At 38.4% G+C, this 13,110-nt stretch overlaps 1 protein-coding gene across 2 annotated transcripts in view; it reads left to right on the forward strand.

Annotated features, from left to right (window-relative positions):
- Nucleotides 1-13,110, forward strand: part of ASTN2 (astrotactin 2) — a 570,610-nt gene that overhangs the window by 133,553 nt on the left and 423,947 nt on the right. Inside the window, exon 3 of one of the 2 annotated variants that reach the window (XM_075184700.1) lies at nucleotides 2,178-2,532. The exons of the other annotated variant lie outside the window; for it this stretch is intronic. Within the exon in view, the coding sequence (XP_075040801.1) occupies nucleotides 2,178-2,532 (355 nt within the window). The remainder of the gene's footprint in view (nucleotides 1-2,177; nucleotides 2,533-13,110) is intronic. 2 annotated transcript variants of the gene reach the window in all.

Consider the following 13,110-nt stretch of genomic DNA (forward strand, 5'->3'; position numbering starts at 1 on the left):
CTGCTTCTCCGTACTCGTGAAAATGCGACATACAATTGTCCATGACCAAAGACAGGCTCTGGTAAATAAATACCCACACGGTCAAGTGTTTGATCCTGTGACTTGTTAATGGTCATAGCAAATGCCGCCTTCAAAGGGAACTGCCGTCGTCTTAGCTTAAACGGCAGTCCTGTTTTGGGTGGACATAAGTCAATCCGAGGTATCATCACCTTCTCTCCTTCAGCATTGCCAGTCAAAACTTCTGCTTGTATCACATTCGTTTTCAGTGCTGTCACTACTAATCGAGTGCCATTGCACAGTCCTCTCTTAACATTCAGATTTCTCAATAGCATAATAATGCTTCCAACTTTCAATCTTAATCTGTGCCTTGGCATTCCGAAAGGAGTCAAGAGTTTGAGCCCTCAACTCGTAAATTTAGCCTTTACTACCCCTCCCATGGGGGGAAGGGGGAATGATGGAAGTTAACTGACTTCACTATTATAATTTGTTTGTCAAATAATGTCAGTATACCAAATTTCAGGTCAATTGGATGAGCCCTTTCTGAGAAAATAGTTTTTTACACACACACACACACACACACACACACACACACACACACACACTAACACACGCCGCTAGGCTTATATATATATTAGATATATATGAGCCAAATTTAGCTTATTGAACTGTGATCCCATATTTACACTTTATAATTGTCTTTTATTTTTATCTTCACTGCCTTAAACAGAGCCTCTTACAATAGGACCAATGGATGTTTGTATCAGAGGTGGAACTCGCGAGTTGTGGGCCCAGGTGCAAAAATTTGCTTTGGGTTCCCCCACACACACACGCAAAGATAAAAATCTAAAAAGATAATGTAACAACCAATCAAATGCCAACATATGCTCACAATAACTCCTAATTTGTCATGGAGTCATTTTTCATCATACACTGCACACCAGTGACACGGGAGCATTGGGCTGAAACTACATCTCTATTTGACCTTTTATAGTCTGGGGTAAAGGGTAACAAAATTGGTCCTGGGAACCGTTTTAAAGCTAGTACTCTGCCTTCTTTTTTTCATTTTTCATCTCTGAAATTGATTGTACCATACAAGTGGAAGCAGTAAAAGTCAAAACCCAGGGTTAAACTACATAGAGAGAACAAAATTCCAGAAAACAAAGAGTTCACCTAAGTACTTTGGACTCAGGGGGACCTGAAATCGCAAAAATCACTGTTAAAAAGATAACGTATTAGTGTATTCTGAGAAATTATTTAAAGTCTGGCTTTTATAATAGATAAATGCCTCCTAAAATCATAAAGTCAAATATATTTAAATAATAAATCAATTTCACTTGAAACAATTCCAGGTGTCCATATTTAATAGTATGATAAGTCTGTGATGGTTGTGTTCGCTTTATTAAATTATTATTCAAATATTTCCTTTGACAGAGCTGCATCTTGTTAATATATTATTGTATAATAAAAAAAGAAATATCCTTTAAAGTCTGTATTGTTACTATACATATCATCGTAATGAATAATCTGAAAACATTAACCAAAAGAGAAACCAGCAACTAGCTACAGATATACATTGATACTTACTATTTGTAACTTTTGATTGTTTGTAATTTAATGAGATTTTAGTTTTGCAGGACAGGATTAATGAAATGACATTCCATGGCTGGAGAATGTACATATAGGGGCGCATTTCTTATTTAGCTAGAGGAAGTGAGGGGGGGGGGGGGTATTTTGAATAAAAACAGAAACATTGAAATTAATGAAAGTAGTGTTTGTATCTTCCCATCACACACATACCCAGTGAGACCCACAATCCTTTAAAATTAGGTGTAGACCTGGGGCAACACCCAAACCAGAAAAAGAAAAAAAATAGCGCACCTGTACATTTCAGAAATTACTTTTATTGAATATAACTATGTCACAAATGCATATGGAGGGTCACAACACCTGGAGAGTCACAGACCGTCCAGGCCTGGTTTAGGTCCAAACACTGTTTTATGCTAAACTGTGCATGGTAAACCGAATCATATTTTGTTTGCTGTGCAGTGTATATTGGTGTTCCGAACAATGCTTTTAATAGGCATTTTTTTAATTGTTCTTAAACGTATTTGAGATTGGCTTGATTGAATTGTATTTGTCTGTGTGTTTATAGACTTGGACTGTTATTGTCTCTGCAGGGTGGCCTGATTGCATTGCTTTTGCTGCTGCTCATTTTCTCAGTTGCATTGTTTGCTCAACGACGATGGCACAAGCGGAGCCGGATTCCTCAAAAGAGTGCCAGTACCGAAGCCACACATGAAATTCACTACATCCCCTCTGTACTGCTTGGACCTCCTTCACGGGATTTCCGCTCATCCAAATTACAGCCTCACAGCTCAGTGTTGAGAATGTCCATACGGGAGACCCCAATTTTGGATGATTATGACTGTGATGAGGAAGAAACCCCTAGGTGTAGAGAACGTGGAACTCAGTTGAAGTACAAAAGGCAAGTGACACAGGAAAGAGAGGAAAAAAGAAAAGTACAAAACAGAGGTGAGTGGCCACAATGTATACTATAATTACACAAAAGAAGTGATTTTGTGGAAATTTCAATAAAACAGACAAAAAGTGCAATAGAGTAGTAGCAACCAATTAGCAATTAGCTTTGATCAGTCTAGTGCAAAATGGCTGAGGTGCGATACATAATTCTTTTTAGTAATGTTATATACTTCAACTTACACTGTGTGCCTTGATCTCTGCAAAAGTGCGATGAGTGACATGGTGGCATAGTGATCAGCATTGTTATCTCGCAATGATGGCGGCACGAGTTCTATCAAAACCGCAACATTATCTGTGTAAAGTTTGTATGATTGTATGTTTCCTCAAAAACATAACAATATTGCAGGCTTCAATGGGGCCAAACCTGATGTGAATTATTAAACATTTCCTGTAAAGCAAAGTGTAATATGTGAATAATATGTATACATAAATAGATAATTATGGACTTGAGTAGCAATATGATGCCATGTGGAGACAGAGCAGAAAGTTGCACAGGCCGATGGGAGAAATTAGGCTGAGTAAGGAGTAGTTGCACCGGCAGATCAGTTCAAAGCTGTTTGTTTTATTGCAGCAAGATTACTGAAATGCGATAATGGGTGCAGGGAAGGCGTTTTAGGGTCACTCCTTTCTGTTCAGGAAGATGAACAACCATTTGCATGACCCAAAATTACTTGTGGGCAGCACAGTGTCTTATTGGTTAGCACTTCTGCCTCACAGCACTGGGATCATAAGTTTAATTCCCGGTCATGGTGTTATCTGTGTAAAGTTTGTATGCTCTCCTTTTGTTTGCGTGGATTTCCTCCAGGCTCTTTGGTTTCCTCCCACAATCTAAAAACATATTAGTTCCAATATATAATAAATTCACACGGTGTATTACTTTATATAATGATAATGATATGGCATATATGAAAAACTTCACACAGGCAGTGGCAATTATTCATACATTTATTAAAAATCCCACATGCATACATGTTAAAAACATATAAGTAAAAAGGATTAAAAAAATACTATAACTAACCCTCTATTTAAATAGCCTAATATATGGATCAGCACTATACCTAACTTAAATAAATCACCAAAAGCTGTATTTCTATACTGTGCACTATATGTGGGAAATGAACTGCTAGACACTCAACATTTTCTGTAAATCAGATCTTTGCAATGTAATCCAATTAGGAACTTATGCCCCATATAAAGCAATTGTGTGTTTGAAAATTCTTCTAGTATGGACCTATATCCCGGAATAATTGGCTGACTAGAAGTGCCAGCAGATGAAATCTTCTACCTGGTCCATGATAGCACTGCAAATGGTTACACAGTGTGTTACTCAGTGGCCACTTGTATTAGTATACTGTCCGGTTTATGCATTACATCATAAAGACGTCTTTCAATCTTTCATTTTAAAGTACTGCATCTCTTTAATGCAGCTTGATGTATTAAAAATGTAGATATAAAGTAGCGGCTCTGATTCCTCTGGCTACTCTTTCGTCTCCTTATAGGAGACTTTTTCGAAGACTGCGCTATTTCCCAGTCTTTTGTAGGAGAAGGCAACCAAAAGGATTATATCTCAATCATCCACATCACTTAGTCACCACTTGCATAACATGCAGGTCTCATAGGCAAACCGAGGGGGGTTTCCTAGTGCCTGGAAACCCCTCCAAGTCTGGGGCACTGTATAATTGAGGTGGCTGAACCTTACCCCAGCTTCACATGGCTCTGCTTGAAACGGGAGAGCTGCGTGCACCTAACAGTAGTGCATGCAGCATTGCCCATGTATATTATAGGGATAGGAGAAGTTGGAGAGCAGCCAAGCACTGTCTAATATTATAGCCACGCCCCCATGCATGTTGGTCACGCCCACTGGTGGCGTGGTCTGGAAACCTCCCCACTACAAATCCTGCGTTTGCCCCTGGCAGGTCTGCTCTCTGTGTTTATAGTACAATTGCTGGGTCAGCCAACACATTAAAATAGTTTTTTATGAGTCCACATAACATAAACATAAAGAATTTATAATTTAACATTGAGTCAATGAATTAATAAACTAATTCCACATAAGACTCCCCAGTAATGTTAAAGAAAACTTGCATTCAAATAAAACATTTGTTGCACAATTTATGAATATATATATGCAGTATATATAGGTTTATATTACAGCCCTGTCTCCTTTTATACTAATAATGTTAGATAGATTTTTCCTAAATACCCTTCCCTCATCATGCATAAAATGCAGAATCTTCATAAATAAACATTTACTATTTACCCTATAGCAAAGGCTCACAACTATATTGCAAGAATATCAAAGTGTTGTGTCCTCTGCCCCCCAAAAAGCACTACCTCTTTCTAGCAAAAATAATTAGGGTCTTATGCAAGAGACTCAAACTCTAATGATTCATTGAGGCCCTCTGGATGAAAAGTCCAAAGAATAAGTATTCAGAAGACCTCTTTCCTGCACAACATGTTAAATCTGTCAACACAACTTTACTCCAATAATCACAAAGTCATTTTGCTCTCCATTATGCATTCTCTACCAAGTCTGGGTTTTCTTCTTCATTATCGTAGCTGTCGTCCCCTATTTAATTGGGGCGATCCTTATCCCATTCCATCAAACTGTTAAACAGCACATCCCTTGTATCTACTGGTGCAATGCACACCCCCTGTAGCTGGCACAACTCCTTTGTGCCATCTAATAGCGGGGGTGGGGCTTAATGATGCAATCACTCTGTTAAGCCCCGCTTCTGCTATTCAATGCCATGGATTTCAGCATTTTATACTAGGGGACGGGGCTATGGTGACCCACTGATGACACTGCGCCCCCCTCCACAGGGATCAGGGAGACTGCCTGCTCTGTCGGGAGACCGGTAGAATAGGCAAGTATGCAATTATGTGAACACATCCTTACTGTACTCAGCCTACTCTCATCTACCTTTCCCTTCCCATTTTCACCTCTCCAGTCTTAAGGAGTCGTAAGTGTAAGATGCAACAAAATATGTATATTACATATGTATGTATGGTGCACATGTGCAGGACAGTAATGTGTACTTTGACATCCAGCTGTACACAAGTCTCTTTATCAGTCAGGTTCTAGTTGTTGTCCCTGACAATATTTGGATGGAATAACTACAATTCTTAATCTCTGTTCTTTTTAATGTAAGCACAAGTGTATATAACTACTACTGCTGTTTAGTACCCAGGTATGGATTTTTAAAGTATAATGGCCCCATCTCTGCTCTCTCCATCTAGTTCAAAGCTGGCCTGACTATTACTCTCTTTTAAGAAGTATGGCTGGCATATTGTATGAACATTTGTTTACAGTATTTCCTTAATTGTGGTGTTTGTTCATCTAAATTAACATAGATATTAGCACTTTTGAATTGAATATTTATTAATAAAAATATTTTAAAGATATGATGAAAATAGCTAAAATCAGCCCATCTTAATAACTACAGTCACAACATTTTTTTTCTTGCTATATAAGGTGACTGCAGGATGCTTGACAGACAGTGTGGGACAGTATGATATCTTGCGTGGGAGGTAATGCTGGGAGAAGCAGTCAAGAGGTTTTATTTTTAACTTTTATCACATGACATATTCTTGATCATATAGCTCCAGGGATCTAATAGAAACATTTCTACTGAATGAAGTCTACAGGATCTTTTTCCCAATATAAATAATCATATATATATATATATATATATATATATATATATATATATATACAAGCAACTTGTTCTGCTTCCCATGTATTGTAAGGGATGATGTACCCCTTACTGTAAAATAAAAAGGGTATTTGACGTGACCTTATGTGGTCTGTTTATTTCCCTGAGGGAAGAGTAAATAAAGTAATGGTAAGTGAATAACCAATACTAAATTTTCAATTGTAATGGCCCATGTACTGTAAATTTGTTAATTACCATGAATTGCATACGAGGGAACACAATACCTCTTTTCATGTTTCCAATATATATTCAAATCATTTTTCAGTTATTGTTATTAATGTTTCTAATGCCTTTGGATAGAATGAGGTTAGTTTAGTTTTAGCTGACATGTAATTGGTAAATATAGTAGTGACAGTTCTCAAGTTCCCCTCTATTACCTGTTTACTACAGTAAAACATGCCAGGATTACTATAATATTATTTATTGTTGTTGTTGTTATTATTATTATTATTATTATTTATTATATTGTGGCAACAATATTTCAGCTCTGCAAAACATTATTCAAAAAATAGTGTCATACGTGATTTTCATGGTACAGGAAAACAACTAGGAAAAGCCGTTTCTAGGGTAATGGGCAGTTTTCCAGCAGTTAGTTGACTGGTCTTGTGACAGGTGTAGGGAAAATAGCATAGACTTTCAATAAGCACTATTTAGCCTGATCTACTAGTCGTAAACCTTGCTTGCAGCTTTTAACACTATCAAAATAGGAAATCTGCTCTGCCTGACACCCTCTTGGTAAGACTTATTCATTTTAATAGGACAGCATGTTTTTTTTAAAAAATCTTCAAGTATGTGGAAACACCACGCAAATGTAATTTCTTCCCATTTTATGACTGCCTTCTGTGCCATTATGCGCACTTATATGGGAAATAAGTTTGTTAATTGCGACAAAATGGGAGACGTGTTCAATGTCAAAACTAATGTGTTCTGTGCTGAATACTTGCTAGCTAACAGTAATGCTCCTTGTATTGTGTTGTGGGATGAGATTAAATAAGCATGAAGGGTGCAGAAGGTGCATTTAGATGAATGAGAAAAGAATCTTTTAAAGCCTTATTCTTTCACTGATATGTGTTTATATGAGTTGTACGTATCCGTATCTTAAAATGCGTGCAGCACAGCATAATATGTTAAATGTGTCTGCTGAATGAAAATACATTTAAATTGTATAATGCACTTTAAACATATGATACCCACACTTTAAGTGAATTATGATACGGTAGAGAATCCAATGATCATCATCAACTTGACTCCTCCCAGAGCCCTACATCCTCACATATCTCCCTTACCATTAACAACACCACAATTTCCTCAGTCTCTCAACCAAGCTGTCTTGGTGTTACCCTTGTCTCTGCCATCTACTGTGAGGATTCACAACCCTAGCTCCAGATGACAGCAGTCAGAAAATAATTAACAATGACAGCTACAAACGCCTTTCAATTGCTGTAATCATCACTCTGCTAAGAACAGCAATCTAGCTAGTCACCTCACCTGAACTACTGCACAGCTTTCTTTACTCTACAGTCAGCCCTTAAAAGGTCAACTCATCAGACAAATTTATCTCACCTGTTCTCTTATACTTTTCTGTCAGCCATTTTTAGCAGCTTCTGCATTTACACTACACAAACCTCTCTGTTTACCTATACTATCATGCATAATTCAAAGCTATATTTTATATACAGGAAATGCACAAAACCTTCCACTCACTTATACTTTATTGCTACCTTTTTAGTTTTGAGCCACTACACTTCCTGTAATGGATAGAGCATTACATCATCAGGTCTCACCCCCAGGTGACATCAGGACAGGTCACCGGGGGCATGTCGAGTTTATTGAGGCTGTTGCCTCAGGCAGCATGGCTCCGATGACGCAGACCGGTAGTCACTTTAACGGTGCTGATAATACCGACAGTGACTACCACAACCAAAAATTCACAAAACCCACTTACTCGACTTGTAATAAATGCTGACTTACCTTAAGAATGACCAATGCAGTTTTAAAATCTGAAACAAGTTAGTGCCGCTTTAAAATCGGAGCTAACTGTTAATCTTAGCCTTAGGGTTAGCTTAGCGTTAGGGTTAGCATTACAGTTAGGGTTAGGAATAAAGTTAGTGTTAGGGACCCGGCATTGCCTCTTCACCCCCACATACTTACTTTGTCCTTTCTCCCTTCTTGCTGTGATGCAGCGGCTCCCAGCCAATGACAGACTGGGAGTCTGCTGAGCGGGAATGATGTCACCATACAGCGCATCCCCAGACTGTCAGTGGGTGAGTTTTTCTTTGACTTGAGACCCCCGTGACAGGTCTTGGAGCAAGGAATCCACTGCCATTACTTTTGAAGATGGTAGATTAGGTAAATGGGGAAGCCTTGGGTAAAAACCCTATCATCCTCTTTAGTCGAAATGTACATTCTGAGGATCTTTTCCAGTTCTTTAATGGTCCTCTCAGTTAAGTCATGCGACTGGGGGTGGTAGAGCAAAAGGCTCACCAAAATTTGGATACAAATTTGGCCCCTCGATCAGAAACTTTCCTACGGGCATCCATGTAGACAAAAGATCTCCTTTATAAATAGTTGAGCTAAGGTTTTGGCGTACAAAATTAGCTGCTCGAGAAGGGGTCGGTAATTACCCACACCACTAAGCAGCCCTTAGATAGAGGGAGGTCTGTAAAAAAATCCACAAGCACTTAGGAATATGTAAAGGATTCAATAGCCCGTAAGGTGCTTATCAAATGGAGCATGAAGAGACAAATTCCTCCGTGTCAGAGTGTAAGAAGGGCCACCAATAACTGCAGGAGTGGAGCTCTTTGGTCTTCTAAGTGCAGGCATGACCAGAAAACCAAATAGTGTGTGCCCACTTGAGAATTTTTGTACAGAGATGGGCAGGCAAGAAGATTAAAACTGAAGGAACCCTAGAATTGGAAGAAGTGGTGACTGCCAACATACATTTAGGACCCAAAGTGATTTTTTTCTTTTAGCAGGGGTTCCATATTTGAAGGGTAAAAGGACCGACACAGTACATCATCCTTCTGGTTCTTAGAGCCTTGATGGAAGGTGGTGAGAAAAAAGCGGGAGAAAAATAATGACCTTCATGCCGGACGCCGATTCAAACACAATGCAGTTTGTACATAAAGGATATTTTTGTGGTCCATGTAAATAGTCATGAGAAATTATGCCCCCTCCAACAGATGTCTCCATTTTTCCAAGGCTAACTTGATGGCTATGAGTTTTTAATTCCCATTGCCACCATTTTTCTCGGCTGAAGTGAATTTTCTGGAGAAGAACCCACACAGGTGAATTTTTCCTGAGGAGGCTCATTGCGATAAGACTGCCCCTGCCCCATAAGAAAATGTGTCCACCTTAAACAAAAATGTTTGGGCAGCTACAGGTTGCTGGAGAACCGGAGTGGAGGAGAAGGCAGTCTTGAGACATTTAATGTCTTCCACCTCAGGTGACCAATGTGTGGCCGTAAGAGGAGCCATTATGGAAGAAAAGTCTTTGATAAATTGCTGATGATTGGTGAAGCCTATAAAACCTATAAATTCTCATGCTGCTGTGAGGATCCAACATTCTGTGTAAGAGACTCTGGAAACCCGACATCTGTGGAGCAGGTTGTCAGCATTTTGTATTAGCAGTCTGCAGAGAACTGTATGAGTACACCTATAAAGGTGTTGATGATTGGAAACTAAAGTAGATATATGTTTTGTTTGCTTTTATCCAGATTGTGTCTGGTAACAAAGAATATGTTTTTATTCTTTTAAGAAAAATCTGTTTTATATAACAGTTTCTTCTAATTATTGAGATTACTGATTAAGTGGAAATAGTCTCTTTAGATTAAAATGTGAATAAGGGGAGAACTGGGATTCTGGATTCTGATTTTATATCAATCAGATCGTGTTTTCTCTAATGAAATAAGAAGGATATTTTTTTTATACATTTCACTTAACTACTATATGATAGTGAGCTGTATAAATATTTACAAGTAAACTTTCTGAGAAGTGATTGTAATATTTCCTAAGGAATAGTCAGCATTTCAATTATATTTGTTACTTATGAGCTCTAAGAAACAACAAGAAATCCGATAATGCAGATTACACTATGATGTTTTTCATTTTTTCAAATGTCACATCGAGGGTAAAAAGAAGAAGAAGCCTGATGGTCTCTGTTTTTCACCTGATTTATTCTTCAAATTACCTTTAGACCAGAGGACAGGAACAAGAAAGCTGACACTCTCTCTCTCAAGCCTTTGAGGATGATCAGAGTCTTGAATATCTAGAATATTGTCCTATATTGGATCCCAAATTCCTCCTCTCTACCCCTATGAACCTCCCTGTGACTCCACTTCAGGGCAAGACCTTTGTTCCTCCCAAATTTCAAAAGAAACTTCTTCAGTTGTAAACATTCTTCTCTCTTCATTGGGCATAGTGATTCTCGAAAAACTCTGGAGTTCATATCGAGGAACTATTGGTGGCCAACCCTTCGTCTGGATGTGAGGGATTTTGTTTCTATATGTCCTCAACACTAAATTCCTCAAGCACCCTTCGGTCCTCTACTTCCTTTGCTCATTCCTGTAAGACCAGGAACTCACATTGTCATGGACTTTGTCACTGATCTACTTTCTAGTAACAAATGTAACACAATCAGGGTAATTATGGATCATTTCTTTACAATGGCTCATTTCACCCTACTAACTGGTTTACCTTCTGCCTCAAGCCTTGCTAAAATGTTTGTCGAAGAAATTTTCTGTCTACATGGACGCTCCTAGGAGATCCTCTCGGACCGTTGAGTACAATTAATTTCTAAATTTTGGAGATCACTTTGTAAATGTCTCACTATCCCTCTCAACTTTTCCTCGTCTAACCACCCCCAATCTAATGGTCAAACAGAGAGATTAAATCAAGGCTTGGAAACTTTCTTTAGACTCTACACTTCTTCTAATCAACATAATTGGATGGACCTACTCCCAGGGGCAGAATTGGCACATAATAATCTTGGGCCTGATTCATTAAGGATCTTAACATCAGAAACTTCTTATTTCAGTCTCCTGGACAAAACCATGTTAGTTAATTACGGACTGTTTTTTCATGTAGCACACAAATATCAACTTTAAATGTCAGTGTACAAATAAGCTATCAAGTATTTGTGTGCTACATGAAAAAACAGTGAGTACTTAACTTATGTGCAAAACAGAATACTAATTTGCTCCCCTTGCATTGTAACATGGTTTTGTCCAGGAGACTGAAATAAGAAGTTTCTGAAGTTAAGATCCTTAATGAATCAGGCCCCTTTTCATGATTTCTCTTCTTCTACTCCTTTCTTCACTATGTATGGACTAGTTCCAAAATTTTCTTCCTTACCTCCTACGGAAATTTCTGCAGTCATTTTTTGTGACCGGATTTCTCTACTGTTTGGTGTAATGTAATTAAAAACCTCAAGAAATCCTTCATACGCTATAAAAAAATATTTATGCGCTATTTTAGATCTAAACAATGGAGCCAAAGTATGGCTTTCTACTAGAAACATGTTTAAAAGTTTCATGCATTAATTTTTCGTCCATATACATTGGACCCTTCGAAATTCTTCAAGTGATCAACCCAGTAGCATTCACGTTGAAGTTACCACCTTCACTTCGTATCCCCAATACCTCTTTATTCAAACCACTTATTATCAATCATTTTTTTCTTTTGTCTTCTCCTCTATTTGCAATCAGCATTCAGTACAGGGAAGAATTTGAAGTTAAACAGATCCTAGATTCCAGACGTTTCCGAGGGAAGATTCAATTCTTGGCAGATTGGAAGGGTTTTGGTCCTAAAGAACGAGGTTGGGTTGACTCTTTTGATTGATCATGCTCCTACTCTTCTGCAGAAATTCCATGTTAAATTTCCAAACAAGCCATTTGTTTGGTGTTCAATGCCCACCTTTAAGTAGGGGATACAGTCACATGCCGGAGCCTCCAGCTGTCTTACTGGGATCTGGTGCACAGGCCTGGCCTCCTCTGGCTGGCTCCTCTCTGATGCACCCTTTTGATGGCGGCCACCATCTGTCTAATTTTACGAGTTCAGTCATTGGGTGATTACTCTTCATTCTCTCTCATCCTCCTGACTATTTAACGCACCTGTTCTGGCAATATGGTGCCAGATCTTCATGTCTAAACTGCTAGATTGTTTTGGCTCCTGTATTCCTGTGTATTCCTTGTGGATGCTGGTATTCATGTCCTTGTGTCTTTATCCTGGTTTCTTGGTATATTGTATACATCTCTATTCTGAAGATCCTGGAATCCTTTGCTATATGCTCTGAGGTAATCCTGGTATCCTGTATTCATATCCATTCAGTGGATCCTGGTATCCAGCGCTATACACCTCTGTCTGTCCTTGTCAGTTGGTTATCTCCCTTTTCTCCTGTCAGCATGGTGTAAGCATATAAGATCAAACCTCCTTGCGCAGGTCCCTGATAAAAACTTTCACCTAGACTTCACTATTGGATAAAGTTAAACTAGAGAGATTGTAAGAATCCAACTTTTCCTGTGTGCTTCATGATAGTCCTCTGTATCCTTTGTTTTTATGCATGCATTTATTCTGTCTACCTTGTATGTTCCTGTTTTATGTATGCTATTATTTCCCCACTTGCCACTGCTGTGGATTATTGTTAAGCCTTACAATCAATGGCAATAATAATAACAACACATAAGATGTATATTTTTAAAACAATCAGTTGCAACAGTGTTATATTGTGCACCCCAACCTTCCTCCAGCCTCCCCTTTTGTACTGTGCTATCAATAGTATTAATTGCTAGTAATATGCTAACAGTAGTAGTTATACCTGTAGTGATTAACAAGAATTATGCCAGCCATAATACCCAGTA

This window comes from Mixophyes fleayi, chromosome 9, assembly GCF_038048845.1.
Source record: "Mixophyes fleayi isolate aMixFle1 chromosome 9, aMixFle1.hap1, whole genome shotgun sequence".
In the NCBI taxonomy this organism is placed as follows: domain Eukaryota; kingdom Metazoa; phylum Chordata; class Amphibia; order Anura; family Limnodynastidae; genus Mixophyes; species Mixophyes fleayi.